Source organism: Lolium rigidum, chromosome 2 (genome assembly GCF_022539505.1).
Source record: "Lolium rigidum isolate FL_2022 chromosome 2, APGP_CSIRO_Lrig_0.1, whole genome shotgun sequence".
In the NCBI taxonomy this organism is placed as follows: Eukaryota; Viridiplantae; Streptophyta; class Magnoliopsida; order Poales; family Poaceae; genus Lolium; species Lolium rigidum.
The window spans coordinates 95,180,588-95,199,943 of record NC_061509.1 but is presented as its reverse complement, the minus strand read 5'-3'; the positions used below and the strand labels follow the sequence as shown (position 1 = coordinate 95,199,943).

General features: G+C 47.7%; 1 protein-coding gene across 1 annotated transcript; it reads left to right on the top strand.

The window, feature by feature from the left end:
- Nucleotides 1–1,194: 1,194 nt before the first annotated feature.
- Nucleotides 1,195–2,931, top strand: LOC124686930 (60S ribosomal protein L6-like). The gene is made up of 4 exons (XM_047220805.1): nucleotides 1,195–1,472; nucleotides 1,565–1,674; nucleotides 2,330–2,511; nucleotides 2,608–2,931. The coding sequence occupies exons 1-4, from the start codon at nucleotides 1,258–1,260 to the stop codon at nucleotides 2,761–2,763; spliced, it is 663 nt and encodes a 220-aa protein (XP_047076761.1). The 5' UTR covers nucleotides 1,195–1,257; the 3' UTR covers nucleotides 2,764–2,931.
- Nucleotides 2,932–19,356: the final 16,425 nt, after the last annotated feature.

Below are 19,356 nucleotides of genomic sequence, written 5' to 3'. Positions count from 1 at the left end.
ACTCCTCACTTCTTGATGGAGGTCGAGGAAAGGGAATATCGGTCCTGTGAGTAACCAGGACTGCTCCTTCTAGAAAGCGCCAATTCCGCTTGTCATAATCCAGTTCATTTGATTGTGCGTCGGCCCTTTCTCCTCCTCAGTAGGTGACATGGGGTATCCATAACAATGTACAAGGATGATGGAACTGGGTTTATGGAAAGAGGCACTGGTAGATTCATCAGCTGACAAGCAAGGAGAAGGCGAGATTTACCCAGGTTCGGCCCCTCTTGGTGAGGTAAAGACCTACTCATGCTTGTCTGATATTGATTATTGATGGAGATTACAATATCTCCGTGATGGATATGGTGTAGATCGTATATTGCCTAGGAAAGATTATGCGTGAGTTCATGATGATTTCGGGAATATCCGGAGCCCAGCGGCCCCTCCTAGCCTTTATATAGGAGCTTAGGTATTAGGTACCGTGACCGGTTGGTTACATGGTAGGGACGAACCCTAAGGTTTCTATCCTTGAGCTTGTACTTGTCGGGTGGGCCTCTAGTTGCCACGCACCAGGTATACTAACCGCAGATACCCGATAGGTCTTGCCGACCTCAGTAGATTCAAACCAAGGTTCTGTAAATGATTATGATTCATACCCCGTGAGTTTGTAGGGAATACGAGAAAAAAAAACCATGTGTAGACAATGCCCTTTCGCTTCATAACATGTCCAATGAGCTCGATATTCACAAGTACCTAGATGCATGGAAACAATTTCTAGCCTTATTCATATAAGGTGGTATGCGAATACTTTAACATTCGAACCTGATGCGAGTACTTTTTTACGGGCATGTAGAGTGTTTGTCAAGCTATCTTTATTTATTGTCGACAGTGAGGTGTTGACTTCATCAATCTTAAGATTCATCGGATCAATTTTTTAGACTCAATCTCTCGAAGATGCTTATAGGGATGGGATGTGCATGCTCTCGTTTATAAAATAAGTGTATGTACGTATTTATGTGCATATGCATTTGTGTTTCGCAAAAAAAATGCTACTTCTTTTTTGAGAACTAAAAAAAATGCTACTTAGAAAGCTGGCTCACGGGCTGTATGGGCCTGAGCAGTTAGCCCGCAATTATACGAAGAGCCCAGATATCTAGGGTTTCCTTCTCTACGCCGCTGCACAAGTATAAACCAGGAAAACCCTCGTCCATTCTTCCCCACCGCCGCCTCGTCCCCTCTAAGCTAAAGCGCCGCCGCGCGTCGACGAAAGAATCACCAATGGCGCCGCCGTCGAAGATGGCCCTGGGCATCAAGCGCGCCTCGCGGTCGAACACCTACCACCGCCGCGGGCTGTGGGCCATCAAGGCCAAGAACGGCGGCGCCTTCCCCAAGGCCGAGAAGCCAGCTGCCGTTGCCGAGCCCAAGTTCTACCCCGCCGACGACGTCAAGCCACGCACTGTCAGCACCCGCAAGCCCAAACCAACCAAGCTCAGGTCCGTCCCTTCCCTGCCACGCCGCACGATTGGCCTCTGCATCTCCCGATCCCGCGCGGAGTTTTGAAGCGAGGACGATTTCGTTGTTGCAGGTCGACCATCACACCTGGTACGGTGCTGATCGTGCTCGCGGGGAGGAGGTACATGGGGAAACGCGTGGTGTTCCTCAAGCAGCTCAAGTCCGGCCTGCTGCTCGTCACCGGTAAACTTCGCTGCTTCAGTAGATCTACTGGTCGATCCATGGTTGCTGATTGTGAATAAAACTGTAGACTGAATATATTTACCTGTGGATGGTTGCATTGTGGAATCCGTGGAAGTTCACTGCCTGTTTAGTCGTCTGCCTAAATCTGCTGGCACATATGTTGGATTGAAGAATAACTGTGCAATTTTGTCTGCTACATAGATTGTGAGTTCCTTGTGTTCCTAGTAAAGTGATTTTGGAATGTTAACATGATTCACTGTGTCAAAAGTGTGGTGTTCAACATTATTAAAAATGCCCTTGGAACTTAAATCTTTCCTAATTATATGGTGGACACTAGGGATGTAAAATTGGGTGAATATCTTGTGTAGTTGACATGTTCCTATCAAGCCAAGGGATGTAAAAGGCAATTTTTGGTTATTATATATTTGTTCAGAGGACTTGACTAGGATTGAGGATTCATTTCTTGTAATTTGAGTTGCAACAACAATTTGTTGGCCGTTCAGTTGATTTGTAATGTAAGCCAATTCATGTTCTATGGTGGGATGCTTATTCATCAACAAGTGAACTTCAGTTCCAGTGCAAATTGCAATCAAACAATCACTGCCAGTTTATATTCATCTTATTTTCTAATTTCAAATGTTACTGTTCTCTTTAGGACCTTTCAAGGTCAACGGAGTGCCAATCCGCCGCGTGAACCAGTCTTACGTCATTGCCACATCCACAAAGGTGGACATCTCTAAGGTTAACGTGGAGAAGTTTGATGACAAGTACTTCGCTAGGGAGAAGAAGACTAGGGTGAAGAAGACTGAGGGAGAGCTATTCGAGACAGACAAGGAGGTATACATCCATGCACATTCATTTTCTGCTGCATATGCCCTTGTATCATCAATCTTGCTCCAATAGTTACCTTGCTTCTTCTCTGTTAACCTGCAGGCAACAAAGAACCTGCCTGACTTCAAGAAGGATGACCAGAAAGCCATCGACGCTGAGTTGATCAAGGCTATTGAGGCCGTCCCAGACCTTAAGAACTACCTTAGTGCCCGGTTCTCCCTCAGGGATGGTGACAAGCCGCATGAGATGTCCTTCTAAGTTAGTTGGTACAAGTTTCAAGTTCTGTGGATCTCTTTTTTGTCTAGCGTGTTGTTCTGTACTCCTGAATTTTGTGCGCCTGGTTAGTTAACCATTGATTTCTACTGAGGTCTGCCTGTCAAATATTATGAGAAGATTACGACAAGTACTATGCTTTTCGGTGGTTCATTGCAGCATTTCCTGCGTGTGGTGTGGTTCAATTTGGTTCAATGTTTGGTCTTTCTGGCTGTGCAAAAAGCCAATACTTTGGGTCAGGTGAACAGTACATTGTGGTCACATTGGTAGCACCGTGTGTTCTAAATTTGTGAACATTTAATGGTGATTGCTTATTTTTTCGCAATGAAACATGGACCTCCTCCAGTGCCAGTTACTGGCGAAACTACCGTTGCACAATCTATATGTCTGCCTGCCAGTATTTTTCAGGAAGCACAGTTTATCTGTGGGCTTCACCAGTGGAGGCGTTGGCTTTCTAATTGTTTACTGGACTTACATTTGCTCCAATAGTTACCTCGCCTCTTCACCGCTGCATATCCTTGTATTATCGATCTTGCTCCAATAGTTACCTTGCCTCTTCTCTGTTATGCTGGATTTTGTAATTGTTTACTGGACTTACAATTGCTACTCCCTCCATTCCACATACACAATTGCAAGAAATTCCTGCATATAGTATTTTGACTACCAACACATATAGTATTTTGGTTGCAAAGTTGAAAAATACTACTACCTCTCTCCATAAAAGTTTGTCCAAGTTTGGATGGATCTAGACATCTTTTAGTGTATAGGTACATCCAAATTTGGACAAACCTTCGACATTCTTTTATGGACGGAGGGAGTACTTCGGATCTGCAATATGTATCTTCTTGATTTTCTACTAAAACATGCCAAAAAAATAATTTCAAAAAATACATATCAGAAACCGTGTTTATTTTTTAGAACAGAATAATATTTTGCTTTGGAGACAAGGCAGTGGCACGGGTTTGCTCATTGTGAGCAAGAATGGTCACATTAGGTGTTTGCTCCATCCTTCCATGCAGTGAACTCCTTTAAGGTTGTTCATGCTAGTTAGGTTGCGCTTGACATTACAGTTGATTATTGTAATCTCATTTGTCCCACCCTCTTTCACTAATTTTAGTGTTTGTTGATAAAATAGGCAAAAGCTGGCATGTTCAATGAGATTATCATGTTCAGGGTAAGGCCATGAACCAGTACGTCCCCAAGAGATAAAAGAGGCGACCCAAGCACCGATCTAGGGTTCCATGCCCCTTGCCACCGCCGTTGGTCCGTCCTAACTCTGGTGGCCTCGGGCGTTTGAGAGGTTCACTTTTTTTTACGTATTTGATGTATCTACTTCAGAATGATGAGGCGGTGGCTCCGTCCCAAAGTCATAGTAAGCCTCCCCCTACCTTAACCCCGTTCAGATGGTGCGACTAGGGCATGCGGATCTCCTGGGATCCGATCCATGTTCATGTCAGATGATGTGGTTGCAAATGTCCCTTTTGATTTATGACTCCCATCTTCCTTGATGGTTGCGGCTTTAACACGCTGGTTTTTTGTGGGGGGGAGAGTGGGAAAATATCTAGTGATACAACACTTCACATGATACTGCTTCATAAAATTTAATTTTATAAGTGATAAAAAAATGTCGAAACAAATTGTAAATTGTGAGTGTTCGCAAGATATGTGTTTACATTCTCTAGAATTTTCAGAATCAAATTTAAAATACACAGAGAGAAACTAAAATGAGAAATTGCTATGTCAAAAAGTGGCATTATGTGTTTCTGTCTATATGTGACACTACTCATGTCTGATCTTTTTTTTTCTTTGATGGTATTTCAAATTTGGTTATGCAAGTTATAGGAAATGTGTTATGACCGGATTGGTCTACCGCCGGAGGGGGCCCACCGGCCAGGCTTAGTTAGGGGCTTAGCCCAAATTAGCAGATTAGGGGCTTAGCCCATCAGCAGATTTCTCTTATATAAACGAGTTGTAACCGACCAGAACAATCAAGCAATAAACATATTTTGTTGCCGACTCCTCAAGGAGTCGGAGTCCCAAACCCTAGCCGCCGCCTCTCCAAAGCCGCGCGCCGGCGCCCTGCCGCCGGCGCCCTCGCCTCCGCATGCACACCGCCCATTCCTTCTCCTACAATCTCCGCCCTAGTCCGGGTAGACACGCTGGTTCTACCAATTTGGTATCAGATTGTCCTCGTTCGGTCATGTCGTCTTCGCCGGCCACCACCACCACCTCCGCATCGCCCAACCCGCCGCCTCCCGCACCGCCGCGCTCGCCGCCGCCCTCCACGGGAGCCGCGACGTCCATGGCGGAGGCCGCCGACGCCGCTCCCCTCCTCTCGCAGCAGGAGGTCTCGACGGCCATCCGCGACTTCGCCACCGCGGTCCAGGGCATCCGCCTGTACCTGATCGGCACGCAGGGGATGACCACGCCGCCACTGCCGCCGGCCCTCACCGCCTACCCGGCCGCGCCGACGTTTCCGCCCGCCCAGGGCGTGCCCGTGCCGCCCCCGGCCTCGCCGCCTCCGCCGCCGTGGTCGTCGTGGCAGCCGGCCCCCAGCGCCGGCCCCGCCTCGCTGCCCCAGGGCGTCCCCATCCAGCGGGTGCCGTTTCCGCCATCGCCCTCCCGGCTACCGGCGTGGGTGACCGCGACGGAGCCCCCGCCCGTCTACTCGGCCGCACCGGCGCCTCCTCCCGTCTACACGGCTGCCGGGGACCCTCCGAGGCCTTCCTTCCCGGAGCCCGCGTACTCGCGCTTTGCGGAGCCCTCCGCTGGCTGCGCGGAGTACCCCGGCCAGGGCACCGCCGGCCTTGATCCCCCAAGCTACGCCAAGCTCGATTTTGCCACGTACGACGGCGTCGAGGACCCCTGATGCGTGTAGTTGACACGTCCGTTGGGAACCCCAAGAGGAAGGTGTGATGCGCACAGCGGCAAGTTTCCCTCAGTTAGAAACCAAGGTTTAATCGAACCAGTAGGAGTCAAGAAGCACGTTGAATGTTGATGGCGGCGGGATGTAGTGCGGCGCAACACCAGAGATTCCGGCGCCAACGTGGAACCTGCACAACACAACCAAAGTACTTTGCCCCAACGAAACGGTGAGGTTGTCAATCTCACCGGCTTGCTGTAACAAAGGATTAACCGTATTGTGTGGAAGATGATTGTTTGCAAGAAAACAATAAAGAACAAGTATTGCGACAGATTTGTATTTCAGGTATAAATGAATGGACCGGGGTCCACGAGTTCACTAGAGGTGTCTCTCCCATAAGATAAAAGCATGTTGGGTGAACAAATTACGGTCGGGCAATTGACAAATAGAGAGGGCATAACAATGCACATACATGTCATGATAAATATAGTGAAATTTAATTGGGCATTACGACAAAGTACATAGACCGCCATCCGAGCATGCATCTATGCCTAAAAAGTCCACCTTCGAGGTTATCATCCGAACCCCTTCCGGTATTAAGTTGCAAAACAACGGACAATTGCATTAAGTATGGTGCGTAATGTAATCAACAACTACATCCTTAGACATAGCATCAATGTTTTATCCCTAGTGGCAACAAGCACATCCACAACCTTAGAACTTTACATCACTTGTCCCAGGTATCAATGGAGGCATGAACCCACTATCGAGCATAAATACTCCCTCTTGGAGTTAAGAGCAAAAACTTGGCCGAGCCTCTACTAATAACGGAGAGCATGCAAGATCATAAACAACACATAGGTAATAACTTGATAATTAACATAACATAGTATTCTCTATCCATCGGATCCCGACAAACACAACATATAGCATTACGGATAGATGATCTTGATCATGTTAGGCAGCTCACAAGATCCAACAATGAAGCACAATGAGGAGAAGACAACCATCTAGCTACTGCTATGGACCCATAGTCCGGGGGTGAACTACTCACTCATCACTCCGGAGGCGACCATGGCGGTGAAGAGTCCTCCGGGAGATGAATCCCCTCTCCGGCGAGGGTGCCGGAGGAGATCTCCAGAATCCCCCGAGATGGGATTGGCGGCGGCGGCGTCTGCGGAAGGTTTTCCGTATCGTGGCTCTCGGTGCGGGGGTTTCGCGACGGAGGCTTTAAGTAGGCGGAAGGGCAACGCGGGGGCCACACGAGGGCCCCACACCATAGGTCGGCGCGGCCGGGGCCCGGGCCGCGCCGCCCTAGTGTGGCGGCGCCTCGTGGCCCCACTTCGACTCCTCTTCGGTCTTACGGAAGCTTCGTGGCAAAATAGGACCACGGGCGTTGATTTCGTCCAATTCCGAGAATATTTCGTTACTAGGATTTCGAAACCAAAAACAGCGAGAAAACGACAGTCGGCTCTTCGACATCTTGTTAATAGGTTAGTTCCGGAAAATGCACGAATATGACATAAAGTGTGCATAAAACATGTATATATCATCAATAATGTGGCATGGAACATAAGAAATTATCGATACGTCGGAGACGTATCAGCATCCCCAAGCTTAGTTACTGCTCGTCCCGAGCGGGTAAAACGATAACAAAGATAATTTCTGAAGTGACATGCCATCATAACCTTGATCATACTATTTGTAAACATATGTAATGAATGCGAGTGATCAAAACAATGGTAATGACATGAGTAAACAAGTGAATCATAAAGCAAAGACTTTTCATGAATAGTACTTCAAGACAAGCATCAATAAGTCTTGCATAAGAGTTAACTCATAAAGCAATAAATCAGAGTAAAGGTATTGAAGCAACACAAAGGAAGATTAAGTTTCAGTGGTTGCTTTCAACTTGTAACATGTATATCTCATGGATAATTGTCAACATAGAGTAATATAACAAATGCAATATGCAAGTATGTAGGAATCAATGCACGGTTCACACAAGTGTTTGCTTCTTGAGGTGGAGAGAAATAGGTGAACTGACTCAACATAAAAGTAAAAAGAATGGTCCTTCAAAGAGGAAAGCATCGATTGCTATATTTGTGCTAGAGCTTTTATTTTGAAAACATGAAACAATTTTGTCAACGGTAGTAATAAAGCATATGAGTTATGAAAATTATATCTTACAAGTTGCAAGCCTCATGCATAGTATACTAATAGTGCCCGCACCTTGTCCTAATTAGCTTGGACTACCGGATCATCGCAATACACATGTTTTAACCAAGTGTCACAATGGGGTACCTCCATGCCGCCTGTACAAAGGTCTAAGGAGAAAGCTCGCATTTTGGATTTCTCGCTTTTGATTATTCTCAACTTAGACATCCATACCGGGACAACATGGACAACGAGATAATGGACTCCTCTTTAATGCATAAGCATGTGGCAACAATTATTATTCTCATATGAGATTGAGGATATATGTCCAAAACTGAAACTTCCACCATGAATCATGGCTTTAGTTAGCGGCCCAATGTTCTTCTCTAACAATATGTATGCTCCAACCATTAAGGTGGTAGATCTCTCTTACTTCGGACAAGACGGACATGCATAGCAACTCACATGATATTCAACAAAGAATAGTTGATGGCGTCCCCGAAACATGGTTATCGCACAACAAGCAACTTAATAAGAGATAAAGTGCATAAGTACATATTCAATACCACAATAGTTTTTAGGCTATTTGTCCCATGAGCTATATATTGCAAAGGTGAATGATGGAATTTTAAAGGTAGCACTCAAGCAATTTACTTTGGAATGGCGGACAAATACCATGTAGTAGGTAGGTATGGTGGACACAAATGGCATAGTGGTTGGCTCAAGGATTTTGGATGCATGAGAAGTATTTCCTCTCGATACAAGGTTTAGGCTAGCAAGGTTATTTGAAACAAACACAAGGATGAACGGTGCAGCAAAACTCACATAAAATACATATTGTAAACATTATAAGACTCTACACCGTCTTCCTTGTTGTTCAAAACTCAATACTAGATATTATCTAGACTCTAGAGAAACCAAATATGCAAACCAAATTAGCAAGCTCTAAGTGTTTCTTCATTAATGGGTGCAAAGTATATGATGCAAGAGCTTAAACATGAGCACAACAATTGCCAAGTATTAAATTATCCAAGACATTTTAGAATTACTACATGTAGCATTTTCCAATTCCAACCATATAACAATTTAACGAAGAAGAAACTTCGCCATGAATACTATGAGTAAAGCCTAAGGACATACTTGTCCATATGCTACAGCGGAGCGTGTCTCTCTCCCATAAAGTGAATGCTAGGATCCATTTTATTCAAACAAAACAAAAACAAAAACAAACAGACGCTCCAAGCAAAGCACGTAAGATGTGGCCGAATAAAAATATAGTTTCAGGGGAGGAACCTGATAATGTTGTCGATGAAGAAGGGGATGCCTTGGGCATCCCCAAGCTTAGACACTTGAGTCTTCTTAGAATATGCAGGGGTGAACCACCGGGGAATCCCCAAGCTTAGAGCTTTCACTCTCCTTGATCATATTGTATCATACTCCTCTCTTGATCCTTGAAAACTTCCTCCACACCAAACTCGAAACAAGTCATTAGAGGGTTAGTGGACAATAAAAATTAACATGTTCAGAGGTGACACAATCATTCTTAACACTTCTGGACATTGCATAAAGCTACTTGGACATTAATGGATCAAAGAAATTCATCCAACATAGCAAAAGAGGCAATGCGAAATAAAAGGCAGAATCTGTAAAAACAGAACAGTCCGTAAAGATGGATTTTATTGAGGCACCAGACTTGCTCAAATGAAAATTCTCAAATTGAATGAAAGTTGCGTACATATCTGAGGATTACTCACGTAAATTGGCTTAATTTTCTGAGTTACCTACAGAGAATTAGACCCAAATTCGTGACAGCAAAGAAATCTGTTTCTGCGCAGTAATCCAAATCTAGTATTTACTTTACTATCAAAGACTTTACTTGGCACAACAAAACTCAAAACTAAGATAAGGAGAGGTTGCTACAGTAGTAAGAAACTTCCAAGACTCAAATATAAAACAAAAATACTGTAGTAAAAACATGGGTTGTCTCCCATAAGCGCTTTTCTTTAACGCCTTTCAGCTAGGCGCAGAAAGTGTATATCAAGTGTTATCGAGAGATGGAGCATTGATATCATAAGCTCCCCCATCTGTAGTGGTACTAAGGGCTTTGTCAACTTTAGGCCTATAATAATATTTCTTTGGTTTAGGCACTTTAGAGACATACATAAACTTTTGCTCCTTTCCCACATAAGCTTTCTCTCTAAAGCTCGTAAAGATGAAAAGGTTGAACCCAAGGTTCCCATAGCTTTTTCAAGTTCGCCAATCCTATTAATTTGATTATCATGGTCAACACAAGTTTCTAGGACACTAATTCTTTCATCAATTCCTCCTAAGGATTTATCAAGTTCATCAGTTTTATCAAGTAACATCTCCAACTTAGTTTCAACACTCGGAAAATTTTTCTCTATGGTTTCCAATTTTTTCATAGCATCCTCAAGGGGGGTTTCAATTTTAGTTTCATTAATAGGTGGTGTTCCAAATAAACTCTCAATAATGCAACTAGCTTCTAAAGCGGGAGCGCCTAGGAAGTTACCTCCCGCGAGACAATCAAGAACATATCTATTCCAGCTAGAGATACCAACATAAAAATTCCTGAGTAGGATAGTGGTGGAGTGTTTCTTAGTGCACCTATTATGGGCATCACTAATTCTATACCAAGCATCTTTTAAACATTCTCCCCCTTGTTGCTTAAACGAACGAACTTCAACTTCAGGATTACTCATTTTAGCAGCAGTAAATAAAACAAACTAGATAAAATAAATGCAAGTAACTAATTTTTTTTGTGTTTTTGATATAGCAAACAAGATAGTAAATAAAGTAAAGCTAGCAACTAATTTTTTTGTGTTTTGATATAATGCGGCAAACAAAGTAGTAAATAAAATAAAGCAAGACAAAAACAAAGTAAAGAGATTGGGAAGTGGAGACTCCCCTTGCAGCGTGTCTTGAGCTCCCCGGCAACGGCGCCAGAAATTTGCTTGATGCGTGTAATTGACACGTCCGTTGGGAACCCCAAGAGGAAGGTGTGATGCGCACAGCGGCAAGTTTCCCTCGGTTAGAAACCAAGGTTTAATCGAACCGGTAGGAGTCAAGAAGCACGTTGAAGGTTGATGGCGGCGGGATGTAGTGCGGCGCAACACCGGAGATTCCGGCGCCAACGTGGAACCTGCACAACACAACCAAAGTACTTTGCCCCAACGAAACGAGTGAGGTTGTCAATCTCACCGGCTTGCTGTAACAAAGGATTAACCGTATTGTGTGGAAGATGATTGTTTGCAAGAAAACGAGTAAAGAACAAGTATTGCGAGCAGATTTGTATTTCGAGTATAAAAGAATGGACCGGGGTCCACAGTTCACTAGAGGTGTCTCTCCCATAAGATAAAAGCATGTTGGGTGAACAAATTACAGTCGGGCAATTGACAAATAGAGAGGGCATAACAATGCACATACATGTCATGATAAATATAGTGAAATTTAATTGGGCATTACGACAAAGTACATAGACCGCCATCCAAGCATGCATCTATGCCTAAAAAGTCCACCTTCGAGGTTATCATCCGAACCCCTTCCAGTATTAAGTTGCAAAACAACAGACAATTGCATTAAGTATGGTGCGTAATGTAATCAACAACTACATCCTTAGACATAGCATCAATGTTTTATCCCTAGTGGCAACAGCATCCACAACCTTAGAACTTTCTGTCACTGTCCCAGATTCAATGGAGGCATGAACCCACTATCGAGCATAAATACTCCCTCTTGGAGTTAAGAGCAAAAACTTGGCCAGAGCCTCTACTAATAACGGAGAGCATGCAAGATCATAAACAACACATAGGTAATAACTTGATAATTAACATAACATAGTATTCTCTATCCATCGGATCCCGAAAAACACAACATATAGCATTACAGATAGATGATCTTGATCATGTTAGGCAGCTCACAAGATCCAACAATGAAGCACAATGAGGAGAAGACAACCATCTAGCTACTGCTATGGACCCATAGTCCAGGGGTGAACTACTCACTCATCACTCCGGAGGCGACCATGGCGGTGAAGAGTCCTCCGGGAGATGAATCCCCTCTCCGGCAGGGTGCCGGAGGAGATCTCCGGAATCCCCCGAGATGGGATTGGCGGCGGCGGCGTCTCCGGAAGGTTTTCCGTATCATGGCTCTCGCGTGCGGGGGTTTCGCGACGGAGGCTTTAAGTAGGCGGAAGGGCAACGCGGGGGGCCACACGAGGGCCCCACACCATAGGTCGGCGCGGCCAGGGCCTGGGCCGCGCCGCCCTAGTGTGGCGGCGCCTCGTGGCCCCACTTCGACTCGATCCTCTTCGGTCTTCTGGAAGCTTCGTGGCAAAATAGGACCCTGGGCGTTGATTTCGTCCAATTCCGAGAATATTTCGTTACTAGGATTTCTGAAACCAAAAACAGCAGAACAACAGAATCGGCTCTTCGGCATCTTGTTAATAGGTTAGTTCCAGAAAATGCACGAATATGACATAAAGTGTGCATAAAACATGTATATATCATCAATAATGTGGCATGGAACATAAGAAATTATCGATACGTCGGAGACGTATCAACCCCCTCAACCGGCTCAACCAATGCGAGCAATTCTTTCGAGGGCAGCGCACCCTCGCTTCGGACCGGACTTGGCTCGCCTCGTACCACCTCCGCGGCGCCGCCCAGACGTGGTATTACTCCCTCGAGCAGGACGAGGGTGGCATGCCCCCATGGGACAGCTTCCGCGAGCTCTGCCTCCTACACTTCGGTCCCCCGATCCGCGGCAGCCGCTTGGCGGAACTCGGGCGTTTGGCCTTCACCACCATGGTGCAGGATTTCGCCGACCGCTTCCAGGCCCTCGCCTGCCATGCGCCTGGAGTGACGGGGCAACAACGCGCCGAGCTCTTCATTGGCGGCCTCCCCGACCACATCCGCGTGGACGTGGAGCTCCAGCCCCCGCAGGACCTCCAGACAGCGATGCACTACGCGCGCGCTTATGAGCGTCGCGCCCAGGCGGTTCAGCAGGCACCCCTGGCCCGCGGCGGCCGCGCCGCTCGGCCTCCTCCTCCGACCGCGGCTGCCACCCGCCCCACCCCGCTAGGCCCGGCCAGCCCCGCCCCCGCGGCTACTCGCATGTTCCGTCGCCTCACCCCGGCGGAGCAGCTCGAACGCCGCCGCCTTGGGCTCTGCTTCAACTGCGACGAGCCCTACACGCCCGGCCACGTGTGTCCGCGCCTCTTCTACCTGGAGACAGTCGACGTGGAGGAGGGGGACGCGACGCCCGGGACTGCTGTCACCACGGCCGAGCCGGCTGAGCCACCTTCCGCGGCCGCCACGGCATTCGTCGTCTCCCTACACGCACTCGCCGACATCCTCCACGAGCGGACGATGCTGCTACCGGTCACGATCCATGGCGAGACCCTGGTGGCGTTGTTGGAGACGGGCTCCACGCACAACTTCCTCCCCGCCGCCACTATGCGCCGCCTCGCGCTACAACCGACATGCGGGGATCACCTCCGTGTGACCGTGGCCAACGGTGACCGCCTCCACTGCCATGGGGTGGTCCAGCACGTACCCCTCACCATCGGCGATGAGCACTTCGTCATCACGTGCGCCGGCATCGACTTGGGCTGCTTCGACTTCATCCTTGGCGTCGACTTTATGCGGACGCTCGGCCCCATCCTTTGGGACTTCGACGCCCCGACGATGACGTTCTGGCGCCAGGGTCGCCACATCCGCTGGGAGGGCCTCGGGGGTGCCGCCCCCGCACCTCAGCTCCAGCTCGTCTCCGGGGACGATGACGCCGAGCACCTCCTCCTGACACACCTCCCGCAGCAGCACGGCGACATCTTCGAGGAGCCGTAGGCCCTGCCGCCCCCACGCGCGTGTGACCACCGTATCCACCTCCTGCCGGGGTCAGCGCCAGTGGCGGTGCGACCGTACCGGTACCCACGAGCCTGCGAAGGACGAGCTGGAGTGTCAGTGCGCGCTCATGCTTGCCGCGGGCATCATCAGGATCTCCACGTCCCCGTTCTCCGCACCGGTGCTGCTTGTGCGCAAGTCAGATGGCACGTGGCGCTTCTGCATTGACTACCGCGCCCTCAACGCCCTCACGCTCAAGGACAAGTTCCCGATCCCGGTGGTCGACGAGCTGTTCGACGAGCTCCACGGGGCGCAGTTCTTCACCAAGATCGACCTCCGATCAGGCTATCATCAGGTGCGCATGCACCCGGAGGACATCGCCAAGACGGCGTTCCGGACACATCATGGCCACTTCGAGTTCGTGGTGATTCCCTTTGGCCTCACCAACTGAAAGATCGAGATGTCTCCTAGAGGGGGGGGGTGAATAGGCAATTAAAAACTGCTGCGGATTTGTCTTGTAAGAATGCGGAATTAAACTAACGTTTAGTTTACAAGCACAAACCCTAAATATGCTAAGCTCAACTAAGTGTAACAATAGCAACTAGAGCTAAGCAAGATAGGCACAAGATATATGTAGCACAAGTGATAGCAAGATATATGTACTTCAAGCACGATGGCTATCACAAGGAAAGAGAGCTCGGGTATAGAAATAACCGAGGCACGCGGAGACGAGGATGTATTCCCGTGTTCCCTTCCTTTGCAAGAAGGTTCGTGCTGTTGGCGTGGTAGTAGTTAACACACGTCCGTTGGGAACCCCAAGAGGAAGATGTGATGCGTACAGCAGCGAGTTTTCCCTCAGTATGAAACCAAGGTTATCGAACCAGTAGGAGTCAAGGAACACTTGAAGGTTGTTGGTGACGGAGTGTAGTGCGACGCAACACCAGGGATTCCGGCGCCAACGTGAAACCTGCACAACACAATCAAAGTACTTTGCCCCAACGTAACAGTGAGGTTGTCAATCTCACCGGCTTGTCGTAAACAAAGGATTAGATGTATAGTGTGGAAGATGATGTTTGTTTGCGAAGAACGATGAAAGAACAATTGCGATAGATTGTATTTCAGATGTAAAGAATGGACCGGGATCCACAGTTCACTAGTGGTGTCTCTCCCATAAGATAAATAGCATGTTGGGTGAACAAATTACGGTTGGACAATTGACAAATAAAGAAGGCATAACAATGCACATACATATATCATGATGAGTACTATGAGATTTAATCGGGGCATTACGACAAAGTACATAGACCGCTATCCAAGCATGCATCTATGCCTAAAAAGTCCACCTTCGAGGTTATCATCCGAACCCCTTCCAGTATTAAGTTGCAAACAACGGACAATTGCATTAAGTATGGTGCGTAATGTAATCAACACAAATATCCTTAGACAAAGCATCGATGTTTTATCCCTAGTGGCAACAGCACATCCACAACCTTAGAAATTTCTGTCACTGTCCCAGATTCAATGGAGGCATGAACCCACTATCGAGCATAAATACTCCCTCTTGGAGTCACAAGTATCAACTTCGCCAGAGCCTCTACTACCAACGGAGAGCATGCAAGAACATAAACAACATATATGATAGATTGATAATCAACTTGACATAGTATTCAATATTCATCGGATCCCAACAAACACAACATGTAGCATTACAAATAGATGATCTTGATCATGATAGGCAGCTCACAAGATCTAACATGATAGCACAATGAGGAGAAGACAACCATCTAGCTATCGCTATGGACCCATAGTCCAGGGGTGAACTACTCACACATCGATCCGGAGGCGATCATGGTGATGAAGAGACCTCCGGGAGATGACTCCCTCTCCGGCAGGGTGCCGGAGGCGATCTCCTGAATCCCCCGAGATGGGATTGGCGGCGGCGGTGTCTCTGTAAGGTTTTCCGTATCGTGGCTCTCGGTACTGGGGGTTTCGCGACGAAGACTTTAAGTAGGCGGAAGGGTAGGTTTAGGGGCGACGCGAGGGACCCACACACTAGGGCCGCGCGGCCAGGGCCTGGGCCGCGCCGCCCTAGTGTGGCGTCGCCTCGTCGCCCCACTTCGTAATCCTTTCGGTCTTCTGGAAGCTTCATGGAAAAATAAGACCCTGGGCGTTGATTTCGTCCAATTCCGAGAATATTTCCTTACACGCACTCGCCGACATCCTCCACGAGCGGACGATGCTGCTACCGCCTACCGGTCACGATCCATGGCGAGACCCTGGTGGCGTTGTTGGACACGGGCTCCACGCACAACTTCCTCCCCGCCGCCACTATGCGCCGCCTCGCGCTACAACCGACATGCGGGGATCACCTCCGTGTGACCGTGGCCAACGGTGACCGCCTCCACTACCATGGGGTGGTCCAGCACGTACCCCTCACCATCGGCGACGAGCACTTCGTCATCACGTGCGCCGGCATCGACTTGGGATGCTTCGACTTCATCCTTGGCATCGACTTTATGCGGACGCTCGGCCCCATACTTTGGGACTTCGACGCCCTGACGATGATGTTCTGGCGCTAGGGTCGCCACATCCGCTGGGAGGGCCTCGGGGGTGCCGCCCCCGCACCTCAGCTTCAGCTCGTCTCCGGGGACAACGACGCCGAGCACCTCCTCCTGACACACCTCCGGCAGCAGCACGACGACATCTTCGAGGAGCCGCAGGCCCTGCCGCCCCCACGCGCGTGTGACCACCGTATCCACCTCCTGCCGGGGTCAGCGCCAATGGCGGTGCGACCGAACCGCTACCCACAGCTGCAGAAGGACGAGCTGGAGCGTCAGTGCGCGCTCATGCTTGCCGCGGGCATCATCAGGATCTCCACGTCCCCGTTCTCCGCACCGGTGCTGCTTGTGCGCAAGTCAGATGGCACGTGGCGCTTCTGCATTGACTACCGCGCCCTCAACGCCCTCACGCTCAAGGACAAGTTCCCGATCCCGGTGGTCGACGAGCAGTTCGACGAGCTCCACGGGGCGCAGTTCTTCACCAAGATCGACCTCCGATCAGGCTATCATCAGGTGCGCATGCACCCGGAGGACATCGCCAAGACGGCGTTCCGGACACATCATGGCCACTTCGAGTTCGTGGTGATTCCCTTTGGCCTCACCAACTGAAAGATCGAGATGTCTCCTAGAGTGGGGGGGGGGGGGGGGAATAGGCAATTTAAAACTGCTGCGGATTTGTCTTGTAAGAATGCGGAATTAAACTAACGTTTAGTTTACAAGCACAAACCCTAAATATGCTAAGCTCAACTAAGTGTAACAATAGAACCTAGAGCTAAGCAAGATAGGCACAAGATATATGTAGCACAAGTGATAGCAAGATATATGTACTTCAAGCACGATGGCTATCACAAGGAAAGAGAGCTCGGGTATAGAAATAACCGAGGCATGTGAAGACGAGGATGTATTCCCGTGTTCCCTTCCTTTGCAAGAAGGTACGTGTTGTTGGCGTGGTAGTAGTTAACACACGTCCGTTGGGAACCCCAAGAGGAAGGTGTGATGCGTACAGCAGCGAGTTTTCCCTCAGTATGAAACCAAGGTTATCGAACCAGTAGGAGTCAAGGAACACGTGAAGGTTGTTGGTGACGGAGTGTAGTGCGGCGCAACACCGGCGATTCCGGCGCCAACGTGGAACTCTGCACAACACAATCAAAGTACTTTGCCCCAACGTAACGAGTGAGGTTGTCAATCTCACCGGCTTGCTGTAAACAAAGGATTAGATGTATAGTGTGGAAGATGATGTTTGTTTGCGAAGAACAGTAAAGAACAATTGCAGTAGATTGTATTTCGGATGTAAAGAATGGACCGGGATCCACAGTTCACTAGTGGTGTCTCTCCCATAAGATAAATAGCATGTTGGGTGAACAAATTACAGTTGGGCAATTCACAAATAAAGAAGGCATAACAATGCACATACATATATCATGATGAGTACTATGAGATTTAATCAGAGCATTACGACAAAGTACATAGACCGCTATCCAGCATGCATCTATGCCTAAAAAGTCCACCTTTAGGTTATCATCCGAACCCCTTCCAGTATTAAGTTACAAACAATAGACAATTGCATTAAGTATGGTGCGTAATGTAATCAACAAAAATATCCTTAGACAAATCATCGATGTTTTATCCCTAGTGGCAACATCACATCCACAACCTTAGAACTTTCTGTCACTGTCCCGGATTCAATGGAGGCATGAACCCACTATCGAGCATAAATACTCCCTCTTGGAGTCACAAGTATCAACTTGGCCAGAGCCTCTACTAGCAACGGAGAGCATGCAAGAACATAAACAACATATATGATAGATTGATAATCAACTTGACATAGTATTCAATATTCATCGGATCCCAACAAACACAACATGTAACATTACAAATAGATGATCTTGATCATGATAGGCAGCTCACAAGATCTAACATGATAGCACAATGAGGAGAAGACACCCATCTAGCTACTGCTATGGACCCATAGTCCAGGGGTGAACTACTCACACATCGATCCGGAGGCGATCATGGTGATGAAGAGACCTCCGGGAGATGATTCCCCTCTCCGGCAGGGTGCCGAGGCGATCTCCTGAATCCCCCGAGATGGGATTGGCGGCGGCGGCGTCTCTGTAAGGTTTTCCGTATCGTGGCTCTCGGTACTGGGGGTTTCGCGACGAAGGCTTTAAGTAGGCGGAAGGGTAGGTTTAGGGGCGACGCGAGGGACCCACACACTAGGGCCGCGCGGCCAGGGCCTGGGCCGCGCCGCCCTAGTGTGGCGTCGCCTCGTCGCCCCACTTCGTAATCTTTTCGGTCTTCTGGAAGCTTCGTGGAAAAATAAGACCCTGGGCGTTGATTTCGTCCAATTCCGAGAATATTTCCTTACTAGGATTTCTGGAACCAAAAACAGCAGAAAACAGCAACTGGCTCTTCGGCATCTCGTCAATAGGTTAGTGCCGGAAAATGCATAATAATGACATATAATGTGTATAAAACATGTGAGTATCATCATAAAAGTAGCATGGAACATAAGAAATTATAGATACGTTTGGGACGTATCAAGCATCCCCAAGCTTAGTTCCTACTCGCCCTCGAGTAGGTAAACGATAACAAAGATAATTTCTGAAGTGACATGCTATCATAATCTTGATCAATACTATTGTAAAGCATATGAGATGAATGCAGCGATTCGAAGGAACGGTGAAGACAATGAGTAAACAACTGAATCATATAGCAAAGTCTTTTCATGAATAGTACTTTCAAGACAAGCATCAATAAGACTTGCATAAGAGTTACTCATAAAGCAATGAATTCTTAGTAGAAAGCTTTGAAACAACACAAAGGAAGATATAAATTTCAGCGGTTGCTTTCAACTTCAACATGTATATCTCATGGATAATTGTCAACACAAAGTAATATAACAAGTGCAATAGGTAAACATGTAAGAATCAATAAACACAGTTCACACAAGTGTTTGCTTCTAAGATAGAAAGAATAGGTGAACTGACTCAACAATAAGGTAAAAGAATGGCCCTTCGCAGAGGGAAGCATGGATTACTATATTTGTGCTAGAGCTTTTATTTTGAAAACATAGAAACAATTTTGTCAACGGTAGTAATAAATAGGTGCTGTCACTTTTAGTCGTCGTTCTTTAACC

Bases quoted from the DNA above. Each gene is read 5' to 3' on its own strand.
- LOC124686930 (XM_047220805.1), top strand. From the start codon at position 1,258: ATGGCGCCGCCGTCGAAGATGGCCCTGGGCATCAAGCGCGCCTCGCGG. The intron at 1,675-2,329 runs GTAAACTTCGCT...TGTTCTCTTTAG, and splicing joins CGGCCTGCTGCTCGTCACCG to GACCTTTCAAGGTCAACGGA. The intron at 2,512-2,607 runs GTATACATCCAT...GTTAACCTGCAG, and splicing joins TATTCGAGACAGACAAGGAG to GCAACAAAGAACCTGCCTGA.